This window comes from Solea solea, chromosome 12, assembly GCF_958295425.1.
Source record: "Solea solea chromosome 12, fSolSol10.1, whole genome shotgun sequence".
Taxonomy (NCBI): domain Eukaryota; kingdom Metazoa; phylum Chordata; class Actinopteri; order Pleuronectiformes; family Soleidae; genus Solea; species Solea solea.
Window position 1 is genome coordinate 13923952 of NC_081145.1, and position 23710 is coordinate 13947661.

Sequence of the window (23710 nt, forward strand, 5' to 3'; positions counted from 1 at the left end):
GCCAAGCTGTTTTGCATGTAGTGACAAAAGGCTGGCCCCTTTTGTAAATTGATCCAAAATATACTCAAGTCGTCTATTTACGGACACTGTGTTGTTTACTGAATGCAATATATACCTCCTCCAGTGTATTAGTTAACTGTAGCTTTCGTCATGAAATCTATATCATTAAAAGTAAGAAGTGTTTGCCTTTGATTCTGGTCTGTTTTTTGTTTTTTGTTTTTTTTTCTTTTTTGTTTTTTCTTTATCGTTTTCTGACGGTTGCTTGACTGAAGGAATTTCAGTACATGAAGACATTAAATGAACCCGATATTAGTGCAGAAATAACCAAAAAGAGAACAGTTCTGACACAAAATCAACAACATTATGTTTTTTTCAATTAAATTAGATTTAATTCTGCCTTTGTTTGTGCTCCCATTGAACGTCAGTCTGTGTCATTAATGTAGATGGCTTTAGTAACTCTGTGACCTTTGATTTGCTGTGAGTTATTACTTTACTCTCTAATGATGTGAGCACATTGTTTCCCTCTTAATAAGCATGATTATTGCAGTTGTACATTAGGAAGTGAGAGGAGCTTGCAAATGACAGCAGCGTGTTATATCTTCAGAGGTCGATGGGCTATGATTCCCTCTTTCTTGCAGTCAAGTATTTAGACCAAGATGACCAAGATTCTCGCCTGTCCCGTGCTGCAGTTTAATTCCAAAAATGACTTTGGTGGCAGAATTAGTTCTGATAAAGTTGCAGACAGGAATATGTTAGCACATTTTACATTTAGGTTTTGATGATTGGGAAGATGATGAGGTTTTTCCTCCAGAAAGGGAGAATTGGCTTTTGATTTCTTTTTCATTTTGGCTTTGTTGCATTTTTTAATGCTTCAAAGACACAGTTTTAAAATAAATCTTCCCGGGTGCCAGATAGAGGCATGTGGAAGAAGCTGTGTAATACGTTCTGTATGCACCTCTCTTAGACTGATTTAGCCATAAGCTGCATCACAGCAGTGTTTCCATGCTTTTCACTTTACTTGTTCTACAAAACTCTATACTGCTTCAAAAAACCACAAACAAACAAGTAGATCTTGTTTTTCTGTGAAGACACTGTGAAAGTCTGTTTTATCTGACATTTTAAAAAAGATTGTGGTTTGACTGGGCAGGAATATTTAATTTGTTAACACTACATGACAATCACCAATTAGCTCCATTGTTCCCTGTTCTGATAACACTTCTGCATAATGAGTGAGATTAGCTTTTTATCTAGATGAAAGACTCAATTTTCCAACAGATTCTTCAGACATGAGTTAAGCAGAGTGATTCATGAATTTCAATTAAAATGAAAGACCTACCTCCTACTTTATTATGCCATCCCTCAATACACTGGTTCAGATCTCAGGAGAAGGGTGGACTTTATCCCCTCTCCCATATTCAAAACCTAATTTCCATATTTCTTTTTTCCTAACGGATGAGACACATTTGCATTTCCCTGTTCTCGCTGATCAGAATTTGCTGATTGAAACTAAATGAAATCACCTCTTCATGGTGACATTGAATTTGTCTCCTTTTTTTTTTTTAAAATTCTCTGCAAACTGGACTCATTGATTACAGGTAGTCGATGTCACACCTTCGTCAGCACAAATGCTAGAGCTCTTCCCCATTTTCCTTTTTGCTGGCTTCCTGAAATTAGACATTTGATGCTTAGAAATTTGCCTTGAATAGTCTTTCAATCTCTGGTTTACTGTTTTTGCATCGGGAGCATTTCTGCAATTAGCACCAGCTTTTGGGTGTTTGGGATTCACTCCTACTTCACCTCTCTCGTTACATCTCTCTTCTGGCTGTGGATCCCAATCGAATCCTGATTGAGTGATAATCTATATTAGCACTCCTTAGGCCAGCAGCCAGCTCCTGCTGCCCTCTTTGACTGCAGAAAGAGCACCATAATGTAGCACGCAGAGCTACAAAGTTGCCCTAGTGCTTGTGTTTAAAAAGAAAAACCTCAAAGATGCTGTCTTCATGCCCTCTTTTCAGTTTTAATGACAAAAAAACTGGAGATGCAGAACATGGCTGAAGTGTTGGATGAGGTCTGGTCATCATTAAGATGATGGAATCCGCCGCCCTTGGATTGCGTATCAGCACTCCTCAGGTCATGTGGACTGCAGATTCTCATCAGGCTGGTTTTGTCTCTCATTGTATTGGCCTGACTGTCTCCCTCCTCAGATAAGAGTCTCCATGTCTTAACCCTGCTGGCCAGATGCCCTTGCCACAGATTTATTAATGTTAAGTGCTTTTGTGATATTTTGCCTTCACACACAAAACTAGCTCTTTAAAAAAAAAAAAACCCGAAACCTCTTTGTAGGACACTGTATTATACAGCAGAAGCAAACTTCCAACCCTCGTGAACATGCTCCCAGGAATAATAATGCAGACCCAATCAATGAGTTGCTGTGTTGCTCAATATGAATGATCAAGAAAACTGCACACTTAGTAAACACTGTGGCGCCCACACCTGCTACATTAAAGCATCACTATATGACAAAGCACTGGCTGATCAAATTAGAGGGGATTTACAGCTTTTTCCCGCCTGACTCACCCTGCTGATAACAGCTCATTGTAGAAAGTAAAGGTGTATGATAAACGAAGATGTTGACCAAGGGCTCAGTCTCCTCAGAAATCATTTAGCCCCATGTCAAGAAGTTAAAATGGATGTTGGACATCGGTGTCATTGTGAAGATTTAGTTCCTTGATTGTATTGGAGAGATATTGAGTGTTCAATCTTATGGACTGTTTTCCTTAAATTGTTATCCTTGAGGTTTTCATTATGCTGTTAATTGGTGGTTTAATGATGTTTTACACTCTGTTTGTGTGTGTCAATCTAATTATAAACTGCACTAATGAGGGAAACGTCTCTGTGTGTCTCAGCTCTGTGCACGGAGGAGTGTGTCCATGGTCGCTGTGTGTCCCCCGATACATGCCAGTGTGAGCCTGGATGGGGCGGGCTGGACTGCTCCAGTGGTGAGTGCACAACTTCTAAACCTGCAATCATTCAGTTTATTCACAGCCATGTAGTCCATAAGACTTTCCTGTAAATCAGTTTTTGCCTCAATGTACGTCTACCTCAAAGCTGCTCAGCTTTGTATCCTCTCTTCTTAGCAAACACAGCCAATGGAACAGGTAAGTCACAATGAATTCCTTCTCATTTGCTGGAAGTGGAAGTGATTTGCTTGATGAGCATAGCGAGTGGATGGATGGTTGCCTCCCCCTGTGTCCACAGACTTCTCTGTTATGGTCTTAATCATGATTAGTCTGGTGTTCAGGGGGAATGATAAATCACTGCCAACCTGAAACAGACCACTGTGGTGGCTTTAATGTTTACTGGTTACTTCAGCTTCCAGAGCTAGAATGGAATGAATGGACTTAGGCATCTCTTTCCTCAATCAGCTAAATGCTGGAGCATCACTGGACTCGAACAGGAGGAAATAATGTATTTGTACCTTTTGATATTTACAATATGTCTACAGAGAAATATTGAATGAGCAAACTGGAGGCTCCTTTTCTCAGGGCAGGGCAGAGATAGCAATAACCCAAATTCATCTGAAACATCTGACCCCAGGTTCCTCCACCAGCTGCTCGTGGTAGCATTTAACTCTTATTGCCTATGGAATATTTTGGTATGAGTAATGGGAGCTAAACTCATATCAGTAGTGTTGTTGTATAGATCTATGAGTTTTCATTAGCAGGAGAGCAATTCAGCTGATTAGCAACTGTGTGTAAATCAGCTGCTCTCACAGCAGTGTTGCTCCATTGGAGGTGGATTCATGGGCATAAATGACATGCCTGAGCTGTTTGTTGCTGCTCCCTCCCTGTAGACGGGTGAGAGTCCAGTGGGGATAATGTGAGGTTCAGGGCCTCCAGGGACTCTCATCCCACTCTTGGTTGGTTAAGAGTGCAGCCGTGTGTGCTTTTCAGCCTTCAGGTGCTGGGCTAATCCACTTTATTAAAACAGACTTGGTGATTGAGACAGAGGCATTATTCATAACTTTAGATTTCCATACCAGGCATGATTCCAGGCTTTTTCATTTACGAGCTTTCATCTGTAGAAATGAGGAATGCGTGCCAATTTTTAAATTAAATCTGCACTCCTTTCCCTACGTGTAAATGGTTCAGCATGTTTTTTTGTCTTTCACTGTGAATTTTACTTTCACCCGGCACAGGCAGATGATGTGAGCTTCAGTATCCTTCATGTAAGTGGATGTAAACATCATGTGCTGAAACACACTCATTAACATCAATTTAGTTCCAATTTAGCCAGTGCTATGGTTGATTTGCTGTTTCCTTTATATTATTATGTTGGTATATTATTATGGTACCTCATGCTTGCATAAGAGCCAATTCTCTGGTATGATTTCTGGTGAGAGGGCAGAATGGGCTTTTTAGTGACAATGGGTGGGTGTGGCGATGTGATAAAAAAAGAACGTCCAGGCTTGGAGATGAAGCGCTGCTGTGGGATGCTAAAACTAAAGTGACTTTGAGCCAGTGATGTGGAGCTGGATCAAAGGCTTGGACAATGTTTCTGGAGCAGCACCCACCAGGAAACTGTTTTGTATATGGGTCAGGTGGTGAAAATAAGAGTCTGACTGGCCAGAAAAGTGAAGACGATTAGGTGGGAGGGATTCAGCGAGTTGTGTTGGGAGCAGTGGTGAAAGGCTGAAGAAAGATATTGCCTGCTTTTCACCCACTGTTGTCCACCTGCTGTAGCCAGAAAACATTTCATCCTTTTTCTCAGCCTGAGGCTGTTGTCCCACTGAGAACAGACCTGCCCTGTGACCTGTCTGGAGTCCTGGGGCATCTTAGACTCATCTCAAGGACACACTGGTACATGTGGACAACAGATAAAGAAATGGCAAAAATGGGATGTGTTGTTGTCGACTGTTGTTTGTCTCGCTCTACATCTATTACAATGTGGATGTGGAACATTCTGACATTGTTTTCTCCCAAAAGTGTGATGAATGAACAATTGTTGCTGTTGGTTTAGTGTGATTGCTCTAATAACTGTGTGTTGTGTACTGTGTGGAACATGTGGAACATATCCTATTTTTTCATTTAACAGCTCAGGACGTTGAAAGAGTGTGTTGACACATACCTGTTAATGTTTTAATTATTTTGTCCCTTTTTTCCCTCTGTCGTGTTTGTGTTTTGTGCTGCTTTTGCCTTCTGCTCGTTCTATTTTAAAATGTACTGTTTGTTTTCCCTGTGCCTCTGTGTATACTTTGTTTTATCAGTTGGGTTTATCCTGGAAAACTTTGTTGAGTACATAAAAACTGAATGATGAAAAAATATTAGACTCAATAAGATAGAGACAGCAGAAACCTTTGCACAGGCGGATCATTAAACTAAAATGACTTAAGACATTGTGTTTGACGGACTCATAAGCAGAGCTCCATCTATGTGAAGTATATATAGTTCTGTGTTTTGCCAAAGTACTGATATTATTGCTTGTAGTATATGTTACTGTAAGTGAACAGCACACTGTGAGATAAAATGGAAAATCAAATCATTGTAGAATATGTAGAGTTTATTGAATGAAAGCAGTATGGCTCTTTTTTCCCCCCCCATGATCTTATGAGTTTCTTTAAACGTTTAAAAGTAGACTTTCCTTTTTCAGAAGTTGCAGAGAAATTACCCAGCACCTTTGCCTCCATTTCTGTGTACTTTCTCCAGCACTCGGGATTTAATCCATGATGATGACTCAGTCACATCGGGTCAGTATATGCTACAGTAATAACAGCTTTTCAAATGAAGAGAATGATAAAGATAGATGTTGTATGCACAAGGTATATTTAGTCATAGACTGCCATCACTTCTTAAATATTATGTGCACTGAAGCACTAACATTGATTTCATGTGCTTCAGCTGGATAATTACATGTCCCCCGTGCTCAGGGATAAGAGATGTGCATAACTACGCACCTCTGATTGTAGCGTCTCAACTCTACATCTGCTTAGAGTTTGCTGTTCTTTATCGCGGTGGAAATGTTCACCCGCTTGTGCAGAGATTCTACAAATCAATGCTACCAAGATACGTATCTGAAAAGTCTTCGGAGTAGTTTAGCTTTGTTAACCACAAAGCATCCTTTGTGTTCCAAGAAGAAATCTATCACACTTAATAGCCAAATCTAATGTGGTTGGTCAGCCGAGGTCCATGGGGTAACATATTCCTCCCCAATGTATTCAGATGGGAAGGCAGCCGCTGCTGCGGGTGCTGTACACATGGTTAATTGATGAATGTGGCCTATGAACGTTTGTTTATGAGGTATTGCACTATAGTCATGGGAGCTGTATTCTTTTTATTTTATATTAATTGTCAAATAAAACCGTACCATTATTCATTATTAAGGTTTTACATCAGTGATTGGTTTTATTAGTACTTTCTAACTTACTGTTTAGCAGATTTTTTCCTTTAGCTTTATTAGCTCACTTTTTTGCAGAGGACAATAAAAGCAGTTGTAAAATGAAACAGCAACCTGGAACAAAATAATGCAGTTTACCTTCACGTTGGGTTGAAAAACACCCTTGTGAAGAATCCCTCTGGCATCCGTTGACAGTACTTAGACACTATTCTCTGAGGTGCGTCTATAAGCCAGATGGTTCCTCCTCAACACCAAAGCAGCAGGACATTGACAAGCATTGCTGTCTGAAGACTGAGACTGTGAATCACTCTAAAACACTCACTAGACACATGACACCAAATGACTGAATACTAATTGCTGTCCTTATTAACAAGTTGTATTTGCGTATGATTGTTTAAATGTATGCATCTGTGTTAAAGCAACAGGTCACTTTAATTTTGAGAGGTGTTATCAGCAGTAGTCTAAATCGATTGAATTCTTTATTATACAAGCATGTAATAGAAGATATTTTGGGAGAACTAGGAATATTCTGACTGAATAGTTCTGATTGGGGTTCCTCGCTGCTTGTCGCAGTCGATGCAGACTGCCTCATTTGTTCTGATGGATCAAAGTGTCCAGTAAACGCTATCTCTTGAGGGGACAGAAGATGACTTGATCTATAGAGTCTCATGGAGCATATTTAATACGCTCTCTTTGTCTGTCTCTGTTGGATTTTTTTTTAAGTTCAGGCTGGATGAAGTTTATCTGTACTGCAGTAGGACATTTTGTAAGGTGCAGTGGTTTGGGTCACTGCACCTTGATTAATTCATCGAGTTAATGGAGATGCTTGGTGTTTTTCCTCCATGTCTTGAACAGAACTTAATGTTTATTCTTTGATTAACCTACCATTATAAGTGACTGATTCAAATGATGCCTAATAAACTCAAATGGGTGGATTTAAATTTTATTTTAAATACTTTTAAGTATAACTTAACCCCCTGCTCTGATTCTCACTCCACTCCACTCTTCTCTGCTCGACTTTGAATGAGCAGGGACTGGTTGTTATATTTTGGATGGGTGGGGGGGTTGGCCAGAAGAGGACGGTTACTGATGAAAGAGCAGGGTACACCAGCAAATGGCTAAATTCAAATGCTTATTCCATTTGATCTAAATGAAATTATTGGCTGTGTTTCTTAAAGTATTTTAAGACATTAGTTTTTTATTTGTTGACAGCCATCAGGTGTGGTAATCAAGAGTTTATAGAAAAAAATGCTCTAGCTTTCCCACAGTATACCTCAAACATGATGCCAAGAATATTAGACTTACTGACCAAATAATAATGGTGTGGAAACTGGTGTCAACTGACTGAACCATGTGAATATAGATGTCACTGCTGAGGCTTTCACAGAGATGTGAGCAGATGTGGCTTGGTAATTTTTGCCTCACAGATCCTCCGCTGTATGTCTCTCAGTGACTCATGTGACTTATGTCTGATGTAAATCACTGTGCCGCGACGTCAACTGACTGATGGCGAGTCCATCACATGAATTGCGGTGTGCGCACACTGTAGCTGGGACCTGTCTTTCTGCTGACAACACACACACACACACAAATGCTGATCATGAGTTAAAAATGTTTAAAGTATTCTCACTGAAAGCAACCGACACATTATTTTGAAAATGTTTCGCATTAGTATCATGCATCAGCTGGCTGTATACAGGCGCGCTCTCTCTCTCTCTCTCTCTCTTTCTCTCACACACACGCACACGCACACACACACACACACACACACACACACACACACACACACACACACACACACACACTCATATCTGTAACGCACATAAGTGTCATCGGCCCAGTATACAGATTGACTTTGCTTGACTGAAGATTTTTTTGTACCATCCCATTAAGCAGGATTTATTGTTCCCAAGAGCGCACTGCTCCATTACATTTGGTAGAATGCCTAACATTTGTGTGTGTGTGTGTGTGTGTGTGTGTGTGTGTGTGTGTGTGTGTGTGTGTGTGTGTGTGTGTGTGTGTGTGTGTGTGTGTGTGTGTGTGTGTGTGTGTGTGTGTGTGTGTGTGTGTGTGTGTGTGTGTGTGTGTGTGTGTGTGTGTGTGTGTGTGTGTGTGTGTGTGTGTGTGTGTGTGTGTGTGTGTGTGTGTGTGTGTGTGTGTGTGTGTGTGTGAGAAGGAATTTGCATGCACTCTCAATCCCTCACATATACACACCAAAAGCTGATGGATATCATCTCATGTTATGTTGATGTTTAGCACAATACGACATTGATTCCCACTGGTCATTATCACTGTATTGTTTGTCATAAGTCAGTTACAGAGCGAGTTAAAAGCTTCTGGAACACACTACAGAACTCTGACTCTGCATCGATGGCTTGATTTAATAAGGACATTAAAAACCCTTATCTCCTGTCCTTAAGAGAAGGTCAGTGTGTCTAAAATAGTTAAAATGCTATGATAGCAGTTTAGAACGATAAGGGATCTCCTACTAATACAAAACCTATAAGACTGTCGATAAGACTTTTGTGTCCATGATGTTTGTAATCAAATATTCAATAGAGTTTTACTGAACATGGCCTTTAATGAGCTTTTTCACTGTATATATGGTAGATGGAATTCCCGCGTCTTTAAGCTATGCCTCGTGGCAAGAAGGCTGCCCGTTCGCATCCCGGTTTGGGCCGTTCCGTGCAGAGTTTGCACATTTTCCCTGTGTGTGTGTGTGTGTGTGTGTGTGTGTGTGTGGGTTTGTTGATTCCTCCTACAGTCCATAAACATGCAGAGGTTAAAGCGGCCATAGCATGGTCCTATCTCACTTATATGTGAGATATGGAGGTGTACTTACAAACATGAAGTCGTTTTTATGGTCAAAAACGTCCTGGTCGCTACAAACGAGCCGATGTAAGTGTCTCATCACTGACACTCTCGCCAGCCGTGCTGTTTCAGACCAAAACCACACCCGCAGAACACGGATTGTCTTGTGATTGGCCAGCCAACGAGAGCTTTCCCACTGTCTTGTGATTGGCCACATACCTGGAAGTGACTTAATTGCCACGTCAGCTCTCAGACCCGCAGCTCCCCCTCTGCAAAGGCAGATGCACCGCTAGCAATTATCAAAACATTGAGTGATGCCGTAATCCCTTACACATTTGATCCAGAGTGTGACCCAGAGTCAAAAGACACTGTGACAATTGAAAGACTGCTGCAGGACGCCTGTAGCTTGGATAACGTTGTGGTTACCGAGATGATAAACACACACAAGCACGAAACATGAGTGTAGCTTAGCGTGTAGCTTAGCGTGTAGACAAAACAAGCACACAAAGACAGTTATATACGTATTGTTGTCACTGCTCCTTCCTTTAGGTGAAGTTTGGTGCTGTGTCTTGCTTTATATTGCTACTTTCAACCGTAGAAGAGTAGTTCTTCTTCTTCTTCTACGTCACCGGATGTGCCCGGACTAGGAGGTGCTACCGTTATGAAATTCGCCAGTGACGTAACTAGTCAACGGAAGTGCCGTTCCGCTTCGTAGAGCTCAGGAAAACAATCAAACCCTGCACTCTCAGCAGTGGCTGAACTGATTGTTATGGACTTTTAGAGCTTCATAAACTAGGTAATGACGCAGATACACACAAAAATGCAGTGTTAATTGGCACTTCTGGGCTATGGGATCTTTAACTCAACACTCTAAATTGTGAGAGTGAATGGTCATATGTATCTCTGGCTCCCTTCACACCTGGCATTAAAATGCGTTTTTTGTGATCAGATAGCGATCGGATTGCACTTCACCACATGCATTTATACCTGGTAACATGTGTATCCAGTGTCCACATCGACATCCGATCACTGTCTGATCACACTCATCCCCCCTCTGCGCTGCCATATCCACAACAACAACAACAATGTTCGCCACACGTGAAGTCGCGCATTGTATGGACTCCTCTTAGATTTTTGAAGCAGGGGAAAAAGTCATCTTTGACCAGTGGAAAACTGACAAAAGCAGATGAGAGGACGCATCGCATTTACACTTCTGTTTAATCTGGTCACAATGAGTCTCCAACCACCTCCCAAAGTGGTTTGACAGATCGGATAACAATCTATCCTCCGGTGTATTTATTGCCTGTAAACTGGGCATTTGTGTTGGCCCGGCGATAGACTGTATTCAGAATACAATTAATTGCTACTGCCCATTGCGCCGGCATTCACACATCATAGAACTATATAGCATGAAAGGAAACAAGGTAGATATAGATGTGAAAAAACATTTAAAAACATGTCAATTAAGTATAAAAATAGTGCTGTGGTTGCAAAATATTGCTCTAGTCACGTATTGCACAGTATGTCGATAGGAACATAGCTTTACAGAGTCAGCTGGGATTGACTCTAGTAGCCCTGTGACCCTTACATGGAGGATAAAGTGGTAGAAAATGAATGAATGAATGAATGAAGGACTAAGGCTATCATAGTGTTAAAACACAGCTTGATTTAGTTGTTTGAGTCACACTATGCTCTTGAGGGGCAACACTGTTCTAAGGCATCATCACAATCTTTTGGGTGCCGTGTTGCAGTGTCCTTGGTTTGCTTTGGGAGTGGGAGCATATTAGTAGTCTTTCTCAGATCCTCTGGTGCACCTGCAATCTCCTGATGTTTAACCCTGGACTTCATTGGAGTGTTGCAGTGATTACAGGCCGTCCTGAGGGACATCGATTGTCCTGCTCCTCCTAGGCAAGCCCCACACAATGCTGACGAATGAACTCGTGGCCCTGCCAAGTCCAATTAACTGTCAGTGCCGCATCGACGAGCTCCTCCGTTTGTTGAGAGTGAAGAAAAACAAACTTTTAATCAAATTTGCCTCTGAGCCCCAGGGTATTTGGGGTTGTATTTTGCATTCCACTGTGTTCTGCCTCGCCTGCAGTCGTGCCACCCTCTCAGAAGGTTATATTGCATGTTGTTTGTGTGAGTGTCCAACACTTTACTTTAATGGCAGCCCTATTTTTGCACTGATAAATCATCCATCTCTAGCATCTTCTTATTATATAGCCACAAAGCAGAATGAAACAAAAGATGAGGAAACCAGGTCAACTCATATAAAATTTATTTGCTCACATTGGTATTGTTTTAAAGTAAACACAGCATTTTGGCCTGTGAAGTAGACTCACATTATTGTGCATCTTTGTGAGTTTACTGCATTTTAACACCAGATACATGGTTTCTTCTTGACGCCTGAGTGCATGTCACTGTCTCCAATATGTATAAGCACCTTTGACTAGCTAATCAATAAAAGCTTAGGATGCGATCTGGCAGAATAGTTTCGTCCTTTCCATTTTTTTCCTCCAAAGCATTAACGTCACCACAAATACCCTCTGCTAATTCTACCAAGGTCGAGATAAACAACTCCACTCTCCTCATCTCTGATTAGAGTAATGCAGACATTAAAAGCCCAGAAATTCAATTAAATTGGTAGCTTTTTCCACAGAGGAAAACGAAAAGGACAAAATGTGAGAAGACGCTATCGCATAGCTTGGGTGTACTGAGTAGAACAAAGAGATGTAGCCTGGGATCCAAACATTGACAAAAGGGCATCTCCGTGATTAGGATCAAAGGAAATTTTTAAAGGAAACAAAATCATTACCACACACAAGGATCCAGTTTTGCAGAAAGCGATTCAAAATGAGTTCTAAAGCCGACACAAAAACACGTGTCCTCGACTACTGTGATGAGCTGAAAAAAGCAGACCTGTTATAGGAGCTTATCATTCCATATTACATGCACTTTTCAGTTGAGTTTAGGTGCATGAAGTCCAAAAATGCTGACGTACTGCTTCAGACACATGCATCCTTAGTGATAAATCCCCCCCTGAGGAATTTGATTCACGGAGAAACTTGACACCATGTGATTGTTTCAGCCTCACACTTTAAACATTAGCTGATATTATGATTCTGGGACTCACCTCCATTGTAGGTGCAGGCATACTGTAGTATGAATGACAAAATCACCCTCTGCCAGAGAACAAAAAGAGGGGCAAGGTCCACGGATCAATACCACTGGTCATTGCCTTGATTTTGGAATAAGGTTTTTGGATGGAATTTCTTTCTTTTGTTTTCCTTTTGCCCTTAAACAACACAAAGTTAGTTTAATCAGATGTGACCAGTGATTACATTTATTGTTGTTCTTGCTTTAACCATTTTATTAGCCGGTCCTTCACTTATAATGATCCATGTCGAAGAGATTCAGCATCAGGCTCCATAGTGACAAGGACAGCAACTTCCTGCTCTTTCCAGATGACTACATTCATGTCTAATCTTCCCGTTTATTACAACAACAGTATCTCGTTTTCATTCCCTCACCCTTTCTCTCCCCCTCTATCTCTCTCTCGCTCTGTGTCTTTCACTCTCACACGCACACACAATACTCCCTAAGTTGCTGTTGTATACTTTTCACTTCGCTTTGACTTTGAAAATCGGTGAGAATAATTCATGGGTCTTGTGAGTTTCAGAGACACGGAGAAAAATGTTGCTTTCAAAGCCAGCAGTTCATTTGAGATGAACTCTGAAATTTCCTTTTGGCGGCCTGAGAAGTCTCCAAAGTTTCTGCATCATCCTGCAGAGATTATGGTAAAAAAGGGAAAAGCCTTAACGTACAGTTTTCTGTGTTAATCAAAGGCTGTAGATGTTTTCCTGTTTCTGTCCTTCCCGATTGTACCAGCTATCAATCCATTCAGTGCTGCTGCTCTAAATACCTAATTGAGCATAACATTCCACTATGGTTTTCACACTTCTGTTTTTCAGATATTTCAATGTTTCACACGATCCAGTGCTAGTTTTGTAGGCCATTAAACTGACAGCTGTGCCACATTTTGCCTATTTTAAATAAATATTGAGTCAGCAAAATTGTGCTCAGAAATATTTTTTTTCTGAAAGTTATGTTTATAATTTTCTAATATTTTCTTGCTTCTTTCTTGGTTTGGATTATTTACAGACACAGTTCTGTAGTTTATGATTTCAACAAAGTATTTGCCTCATAACTTTCCTCACGCAACACAGTGTCAGTGTATTGGCATGACTGCTGGTTGGGCAGGTAGAAAGTCCCTCCTAGATTTATGGCTCCTTGATGATAATTTGCATAATGTGAGATCATTAAAAGGCAATTATCTCTGTGTGTGTGTGTGTGATTCTGTATTGTTGGGATTAATTTAGAAGGTGTGGAGGCGCACTGATTGTCCACATTTAAGCAAAATCATGTTTGTATTTGCAGGGAACAGCAGATCCATACACAGTGACATGTTTGACCCATAACTTCATTAGTTGGAGTCAGAAATTGACCAGTTCTGTTTGCTTACACAACATACCAATGAGAGAAACGGTCGTACTCAAACAAACAGAAACAAACTTCAATCATAACTTTCGGCTCATTTGCATTTTGTACAGTCATGTTGGTCGATAGGCCTTTTAATGCGTAGGAGCAGGTGGAAGTAATTCCAGTCAAATACACAGATGGGAAATGAAAATGTTGGGCTGCAAGGCTTGAATTTTTTTAAATGTCCATTATATTTCATGCATTTTAGAGACTATATTCAATATTGTTCTCTGGAAAATATTATGTCAAACATATTAAATGTGTATTCTAACTGTTTTAAGATTGATTTGGAATATATTCAGGTGACTCTTTTCTTTCTTGGACTGTTAAAGTACTTGATGCACTACAGGTCCTGGAGCAAACAATTAAAAAACTAAAAAGATTGAGAGTGAAAGAGAAATAATTCTGCTTTCCTCTGACTCTGTATATACTTCCACTTCCACATACATAACCATCAGATGCTTGTACTTGATACACATCTGGGCCAAATCTGGTGTGCACACACAAAAAAATCTTCCTGACTGTCAGCCAACACTGGAAAACTGCCAAATTTAACAGCTGCCTTTCTGGCACACCAAGAGTTGAGTCTTAGCTGTGCCTTTTATTATTGATTATTGAAGTTGTGTATAATCCATCCATCCATCCATCCATCCATCCATCCATTTTGTTCTTTGAGGGTTGCGGCTGCAGTTGGAGCCAATCCCAGCTGACACTGGGCAAAAGGCTGTGTACGCCCTGAACAGGTTGCCAGTGTATCTATATTATAAATTGTAAAATTTAAGTAGCAGTAGGAGGCGTTAATGTCTGTAACATCAGAGGAAATGAAGAGTGCCAATAGTTGTTGATATATGGTGGCGTATGTTGCTGCTATATTGCATTGTTGTAGTAATAGTTGTGTCTTGCACAAAGTGGAGGAATGTTGTGGTGTCCTCACATTCCCCCTCTTGCCTGCAGTATCCACAGTTTCCAGCCCAGTGAAATGAGCAGAGGCCAGAGTGTCCTTTCAGTCACTTGATTTTAAACGTCCTTGTTACAGTACTCACTTGGATCTACCTTTTTTTTTAGCAAACTTTTCCACCTCCCTCACGCGTAAAAACCTTTAATGCAATATTTCAAGACTCAAATTTTATGTGCAATCACAAATGTGCATCAAAACAGGCTGATGGAAAACACCCTACTGTAACTGTATCATCCCACAGGTTTATCAGTCTCATTTCCTCCTGGAAGTCAAGCATGTTCATTGAACATTTTTAATTCAGCAAAAAACATTTTTGCATACAGTAGATTGTTTGTAATTTTGGGGAAAAACAGTCACAGATTGACAGATATCCCATGAATGTTAATCAGTATTTTCTGGACATTTGAACAGACCGGATGAAAAATGGATTCATGAATAATCAGAAGAAAAATAATTAGTAGATTAACGGATGGAGAAAACAATCATGTATTCAGTCCTACTCACATCTTTAGAAATAAAGTTAATCTATTATACTCATGCTGTGTCATTTGTAGGCTATGTTATGTTTGTTCACAAAACAAATGTTTGATTGGTGAGTGTTTGTTATATTGGTCACTTGTACCAGGGTACCTACTGAGATTATGCTTTTCTGTTTTATGTGCAGTGCGGAACCTGCTATTGTCACTACAGCAGCCTGGCATGTACATAGATAATTGATGAAATTGAAAAATTGATCAAATGAAACTCTTCTCGTACAGTGATATTCACCTGAATCCGTCTGGTTCTGTTGTCGTGTGTGCGTCTGGTGCAGAAGTGCAGCCATGCTGTGCACATAAAGGCGCACCAATTAGAACCAATGTGTACAATTCAACAGCTTTCGCTGGCTTAGTGCCTCATTTGTAAAGACCAGCCATGCAAATAAAGTCAGCCACGATGTCTCTAATGAGACGAAAGACCCACATAGTGCAGCGTTTCACTTAAAATGAAAGACTGTCATGTCAGCAAGTTACTGCATGTCCATGTCTTTCTTATTTTTTTGTCTTTTAGTAAATTTAGTACTAAGTTAGTAATACATTGTGTACACAGATAAGGTTTTACCTGCTGTGGTGGAATAAGTATTCAGTCCATTTTGGACTATAAGTACATAGATATTATAGTTTTGCTGAATTAGCCCCTTTATGGTCTTACTGGATAACAATTATTGACACAATGATATGTTTAACAATACATGGAGATTCAAATAGAACTAAAGGAGGGAGAGGAGGCCTAGGTGTGGTGGGAGATTTCCACATGTGACAAAAAAGCACTTGAATAAATTGATGTAGTTATTACTTGTCTGTGAAAGTCTCACACGCGACTGCCCCAGAAACTGAAATGAAATATTACCTTGAGGATCCTTTGACTTTATCACAATGCTAATGAGGATGCCCTACACCGACATTATGCACATGTCCATCAGTCTCACTCTGCTACTGCACCCCTACACATCGACCCGTGTTGCCCTGTGGCACAATTCTACTATATCCTAATTAGAATTAATAATTGAAAATAGGAAATCAATGTGTGCAAATTAAGTGTGCTAACAGTTGGTTTTATCGGATTGACATTGTTTTTTTGACCATCAACATCAGTGCTCATGACGGATCCACAGTTGTGTGTATAACCATGTGTGTTGTGTGTTGTGCCATATAACCATTGCCTTTTTTTTATTATTATTTTACACCAATCACCAGTGTGGTGGTGTGTACTGTAGATAAATTCCCACCTCTACAGTGATTGCTTTTTTGTTGTCCTGTGGCAAGAGAGCAAACTGTTTGTTTTCTGCAGGACAGGGTGAGGGATAAATTATTAATTGAAAGGAGCAATGGCCTGTGTAACAATTTGCTCTTCCAGAAGCACGAGTCAAGTCAGGTTCACTTGAACAAGTGACCAGTTTAATGCACTGAACTAAAGGCATCTATCACACTTAGCTTTTCCATCTGATCATGGCTTTTAGAAATGGAGGCAGCTCTTTTAAATGTTTAGTGTATAGGATTCAGTGACATCACTTGGTGAAGTTGCATGTTGCAGCCAGTTTTGTATAAAGTACCTGAAAGGGATACTTGAATAAAAGTATCTTACCATAAAACTGACTTTGGTAGGAGTTGAAGTCACTTTTTATAATATTACTTAAGTAAAATTATATGACATTTACTAAATGTAAAAATATTTAAAAAAGTGAATGGTTTGGATTGAGCCATGGTAGCTCAGTGGTAGGGCAGGTTGTCTTTCCACTGCAAGGTTGTGGGTTCAATTCCTGGCTCTGCTAATCTGTATGTGTCCTTGGTCAAGACACTTAACCCCATTGCAGCTTGTGAAATGGTGTGAATGGTAAAACTATAGTGTAAAGCAGCTCATCAATCTTCTTCTGATTTTATTTGGTAGTAACGGGTAACAATGATAGAGGAATTGTTGTGGAGTAAAAGTCAAATTTGCTCGAAATATAAATGACAAAGAACAGCTTAAGTACATTACAACACTGGCTGCAGCTGAATATCTCTCCCCTCTTCTAATCATGTGAGAGAGTGTGAGAGAGTTAGCCTTCAGTTATCATTAAAACTGTTTCTGTTATTATTCAATCACTTCAGTCTGTCCATTAAAAACATGCTGGTCCAACATGGCCGCCTCGGTATCGAAGCCCCACCCCTGAAGTCAATATAAAGTGATAAAGTGCTCATTCTATGGTAATAGAAACAACATTTGGTGTAATTTGTTGTAATTATTTCATGCCTGATTTTTTGTAAGTAATCTCTCTCTTGGGTGTTTGTTTAGACTATGGTGCGAAATGACCCAGCCCTATCTGTCTTGGTCAGCCGCCTCTGGCCCTGTTGACCATGTTAGAGCCGCTCTGCAGAGGAGACGTCTGGCACCTGCAGGGCTGGTATTGATCCAGGTTCACATCCTGAAGAGAAGTTGGACAAATGATCAGATCCTCCTCCTCAGGATAAACAACCAGGCTTTTTAATCAGTAATGTAGTCTTAAAAGAATTAAGTTATTTGCTCATTAGTTTCGTGGTTCCAAACAGGCAACAGTCAAATTGTGTTTGGCATTATACATCTGTACGGCGCTATCAGGCAGAGTATGTGCTGCATTTCATTGAACTGAACATGTAGGCAGAAAACTATGGCGAGTCTCTCTGTGTTATGTTGTGGGCTTGGTCCTGTGTTGCTCTTTGCGTGAGGGGATTGCGATCACACTGACTCTCAGCTAAGATGAATTAGGACAAGACGAACGACACGCCCAACAGCCGAGTACACAGCGCGCCGTTATTTCAATTCAGCAGAATTGCCCGCATGACTATTGGCAATTTTTTCTGTATATTTACAAATTCATTTGTCAAGCTCAGCGGATGGATCCACACCGTGGTCTAGGTTTTATGAGGACTGATAAATAACAGTGTAATAGGTGTCAGCAGAACATGGAGACTGTGGGGACAGTGGCAGTGTATTTGGCCGCTTTAACAGCTGCAAGTTTACCCACAGTGTGAGACATTTGTCACTCAGTGCCATTTTGCACAACAATCATCACTTTCCCTCTAGACTCCTCTCTACTTTGCACTCCGTTAGTCTGTGTCATTGACTAGTGGAGCTGTGATGAATTGCTGAATGCTCTGTTAATAAGTACTCTTGATAATGATTGCCTCAGACTGACTGAGGAAGAGAGTTTTTTTTGTGTCAGCTTAATTGTCGGTATGTTTCATTGTTCATTTGAAAATGATTTCTCACATCGTGACATTTAGAATCTGTAAAGAAAGCGTGATATGGGATTAATTCTGGACATTAAGTGTAATTTGAAAATTGTGATCTGTCAAGGAAAGAGAGAAAATTCAAAGTGAGATGAGACAACATGGCTCTCAGAGGTGCACTCCTTACAAGTCAGAGCAGAACACTTGTTAAGACAATGTGTCGCGCTGGTTCGCTTTGCCACAATCTCGGCTCTCAGGAGCCAGAGCAATTTGTCTTCTAATGTCTTGTGTGACTTAAGTTATTCCTCAAGTGTGTTAATAAAAGTTATGTGACAGTGAGTGGCAGTGGGGATTGAAGTCAGGCTGCAAGCCAAATATTCCAGTCACAATAATGTGGATTTCCCAGTTAAGAGTTGGCAACTGTCTGCAGTAAAAGCATCTTGAGTGCTCAGCATTCATGCAGTCCAGCCGTGATTGTAATTGAAGTTTGCCTTTGCCCTGTGTCCAGTTCGATAAATGAGAAATAAAACTAGGATGCCATTTGAATGGAGAGTGATCTATTTAAAGAACTTGACTCAAGCCCTCATTTTAAAATGTAGTTTTGAGAGGCTTATGACAGCTTTCTGTGGCACACACTCCCTCTCATACAGAACAGGAACAAACATTTTGCTGAAGAGGCCAAGTTCAGGAGAATTTCTGAATGCAGTTAGCTGCTGAAAGCCGTTTGGTTTTAATCCCGTTGCAGCCGGCTCCCTGATCATGCAGACACTTGAGCACACTTCAAAGCTCAGCGCCACCATGATGATGCTCTCAGCCCAGACTTTGGACATCACCTTCAGAAGTTTACCATCTGTCAGTAGCCCTCAATGTGATCTGTTTTGTTCCAGCCAGGGGGATTAGCACCTTGGGATTCTACCTTTCCTTGTGTGTGTGAGGTTATGCACGTTCTAACTATTATGTATTCTGAGCTCTGAGAGTCCAGGCTGGCTAGTGGATGTGTCCTTTGGTCAGACACAGTGACCCAGACCAGAACTGTTAATGAGCCGGACTACAGCTTCTCTATAGTTGCACACCACAACCCACAGGGGGTCCTCATCGCCTCACACAATTTAGCTGCACTTGCGAGAAGCCTTCATGCTACATGCTACCGTTCTCCTGTTGTGTTTTGGCCCATAGCTCATCATGATCTCTGACACCGTAATCACAGTTAAATGCTGTCAAAGCCAGGGAGGGAGAGACTAGTGGGTAAAGTTTGAGAACCTCTGTGTTGGAAAAGAGACAGGGAGAGAATGTGCTTTGCGCCCAGTGTGCCGAAGCCTCTAACTGCAAGCTATACAACATTTATAACTTCAAATAATACGATTTACTGAACTCTTAAGCACCAGAAAATTGCAAATTAAGTGTTAGATAGACTTAGTTTTTATTCTGTTTTTTTCCACTGTGGCTATATTTTTTATTCATGTAGGTAAATGAAATGTACTCGGTGTGGTCAAGATTTGAGGCTGAAATCAGAGGTGATGATATCTTTAGTGCACTGCTTGTTTGTTCTGCTGTGCTGAGGGAGCACTGATGAGTACTTATATACTGCTAAACCAAGTTGCAGCTAAACTGCTCATCCATTACCCCGGGCCGCCAGCACACACCTCAGATTTAATGTTCTTGGGTCGTTTGCGTGGCAGCAGCTCAACCTCCAGGGAGCTCATTCATGCCAGGTTGGAAGCCAGGAGCAGATTAGATCAAATCAATGTGAGCCTTGTAATGTGGCCTCTAGTCCGTCCAACCATAGATGTAATACTGCACTAGCCCAGTGTTTCGGGACCCCCTTCAGGGCAGACCTGTCTGTATCAAGGAAAGGCTGATCATCTTCCTGCTGCGTACATGGAAAAACAGGCGTCAGTGCTGACCATGAAACAGGCTTCATTAAGCCTGCACTCCGGCTGATGAAAGCTCTGACAAAGCGAGCATACAAGGAGAAGGCGTAGCATCTTTACATTTACTACTGAGTCTGAGATGATGTGAGAATCAATAGTAGAATATTCTCCATCCTGGTTGTTGTGCCGGTCTGGATCTCAAGCTGGGCTTTTATGTGAGGCAACACAGCTGCTGCTGCTGCTGCTGCTGCTGCGGCTGTGGCTGCTGCTGATGGAGACACATAAGGCCATATACCAATCACTTAAATCACCACTAGATCCTGGGAAGAACAGGACCCTGGTGAGAGGGAAGACAGCCCATTCACCCAGCTCAGTGCAGCTTGTTCCCTCACATAAAAGCTGGTTGTTCATTTAACCTTGAGGATTAGCAATGTTCTTGCAGTTTACGGGCATATTGAGTTTTTCTGAACAAACACATTCCCTGAGGAATGTGGAAATTGCTTGTCTTATATCATTCCCTTAGATACCACTTAGTAATGTCATTGAGCTCTTTACATTAACCCATGTAAAGCAGCCAGGTCATATCACTCAAGCAATTTTCTTGAGTGTCAATACTGCAGCACAGCTGGAAAAACAAATTTGCTGCTCATCATTACGGGAACACCTCTGTGTATTTGCAGTCATTGCTCAGGATGAACATTGTCTCATCCAGGTGTTATTCCATTAAATATAAAAATTTTGGTCTCAGAACAATTAGATAGAAAAGTGTTGAATATATATGAACAGAGGTTTCACTGCCTCCCTGTCCTACTGTCTCTTCAGCATTTTTTTCTTACTGTGTCCATTTTGACAGCAGGACATGAAAAAAAAAGTGACAAACTGTTATATATGAACTGTTATAACTGTTTTATATGAAACATAGCTTGTTTCTTGTGTTCTTTATCTTTACGTCCCTCAAGTTGCTGAAAGGTGTGAACAGCTTGCCCATTTGCTTCATTTCTGCAGTTAAATATCAGGGTGTGATATGAAGACCTGAGTTTAGTTATCCTATATTCCAGGAATTCAAATTAAAGCAGATTAAAACTGTGTAAGTGTAAGGTTGTGTGTCATGTTTTGTAATGTAGTAGAACAATCACACAGAGTTCACAGAGTTTACTCTTATAGAAGAAAAAAAATGTCAATTGACAATCAGTGCCAAACATTCACTGCACCCATCCTTTCAAATATATAAAGTTAAAAAAAAAAAAATCTGTTTTAATATTAGATTATGTTTGCCTGCTGGGTGAATGAAAAAAAAAAACAATTTGAAGATGCCACATAAAGCTAGAATATATAATGTTTTCTGAGTATCTATCAGCTTGTTTTGACATTTTTCTTCTCCCCCCCAGTGGTCAAAACCAATTAATGTAGCTTTAACAGAAATACATCACAGCTGCTGCCAATTAATTATTCTCTTAGCATTAGCAGTCTTCCTGGACGACAAGGCTAATGTAAGGACACTTTTCTTGAAAAAGAAAAAAAGAGACAGTTAAATTATTTACTTTCTTTCAAACATGTTTTTTTTTTTTTGCAGGGACCAGGAGCTTTCTTTAATCTCTACCAGCAGGTTTGCTTACAGCTTGATTGATGTTTATGAAAGCTCATATTGGCAAGAGATATGAATTCTGTTCTGCAGTGTTGCTGCCGTCGTATACATCTCACAGAAGCTTTGCACACACTAGAGGAGTGTTTGTGGGAAACAGAGGCTCAGCAGTAACACACTGAGTCTCAATTTGATTTCTGGCCAGGTCCTTTTTTGTGTGGAGTTTGCATGTTATTTCTGTGTCTGTGAACGTGTGTGAGGGATAGTTATTGGATAGCTGTGTGATGGCTGGCACCCTGTGGAGGGAATTACTCTCACCTTCTTCCACTCTGAGTGGGAATGAAGGCATTGAATTCATTTACAACTGTAAAAGATAAGGATTATTTTTTTTAAATAAATGCGCTAGTGAGTTGTTTTGTAATGCAGGCGTTTGCACCTTTCAAGCTCTTTTGGGAAACATAATGTTCAAATGTATCTGCCAGTTGAATAATTCCCTGAATTCTGTTGTTATGCTGCTGTCGAGCTCCAGGTTCAGGGCCGTGTGTTATCAGTCAAGCATGTGGAAGCACTGGTAAAACTGTCTCCTATAACTCTAATGTATGTTTTTTCCCCTTTCTTCTTCTTGTTTTTGATGATTTCTTTTATTGTTGTTGTTGTTTTTACTTAAATGGGCCTTGGTCTGGCAATAAAACTGAACTGAACCTTACATACTGTATTTCATGTAAGGTTAGTCTGTCTGTCTGTCTGTCTGTCTGACTGACTTCCGTGTGTTGTGTTTTATTTGGCACTCAGCCAGGGACCATTTTCTACTGTTTTCATTTGTTTTTAAAGAGCGAAATAACCTCAATTTACAGAAAATATTCTAACCACAACATTTGGTGTGTTAGGTGAGTGTTGATTATTAAATTACAGCATAAAAAAAATGTATGTGTGATATTAACTAAATAAATTAATGTGTGAAAGAAACATTATTGTCGGTGGCCTTATCCTGTCCCACCACAATATGGAATTACACTGAAAAGTGTTATGTTTAGTAATAGAAAAAAACCCCGAATATGTCAATTAACTGACAATGAACATTAGGAAAATAACATCTATGCAGCACAATAAGAAAATGGCTTTCATACTATAATTATAATAAGTAAGCAGTTAGAGAGAGTACATCCCTAAAATATTTACTCTCCATGATGAACTATCACATGCATTATTTATGAGTAGTTTTTATTACTTTCTTAGTTTATTTGATGTATTATTTCCTGAGGGTAAAGGCTTTTGCAGACTGTCTTTGGTTTGTTCCTCTGGCCTTTCTGATGCTTCTCCTCTTTGTGTCTGCAGGTTGTGAGAGTGACTACTGGGGACCTCACTGCAGCAACCGGTGCCAGTGTCATAATGGCGCTAAGTGTAACCCCATCACAGGAGCCTGTGTCTGCACCGATGGGTACCAGGGATGGCGTTGTGAGGAGCCCTGTGAGCACGGTTACTATGGCAAGGCGTGCCAGCTTCCCTGCCAGTGTCTCAATGGTGCCACCTGCAACCACGAGACAGGAGAGTGCATCTGTGCACCGGGGTACACAGGTGCTTTGTGAGTAACACCAACATATTTACCCCATCGAGTCTTTCTGTTTCTGTTTGTTGTTTATGCAAAGAGCTGAAGGCAAACACAGGTTATGTGTCTGAGACGTTTGACTCCTGACTTGTTTGGTGACAGCTGTGGAGAACGCTGCCCCTCCGGTAGTCACGGGCCTCAGTGCGAGCAGCGCTGCCCCTGTCAGAATGGAGGGACATGCCACCACATCACTGGAGATTGTTCCTGCCCTTCTGGGTGGACGGT

General features: G+C 40.6%; 1 protein-coding gene across 7 annotated transcripts in view; it reads left to right on the forward strand.

Moving 5' to 3' along the window:
- Positions 1-23710, forward strand: part of megf11 (multiple EGF-like-domains 11) — a 72898-nt gene that overhangs the window by 24060 nt on the left and 25128 nt on the right. For 4 of the 7 annotated variants that reach the window (XM_058646185.1, XM_058646178.1, XM_058646180.1 and 1 more), the window contains exons 6-9: positions 2907-2999; positions 3138-3158; positions 23215-23461; positions 23588-23708. In XM_058646185.1, the coding sequence (XP_058502168.1) occupies positions 2907-2999; positions 3138-3158; positions 23215-23461; positions 23588-23708 (482 nt within the window). The remainder of the gene's footprint in view (positions 1-2906; positions 3000-3137; positions 3159-23214; positions 23462-23587; positions 23709-23710) is intronic. The other 3 variants (XM_058646181.1, XM_058646182.1, XM_058646184.1) reach the window with 1 other exon arrangement.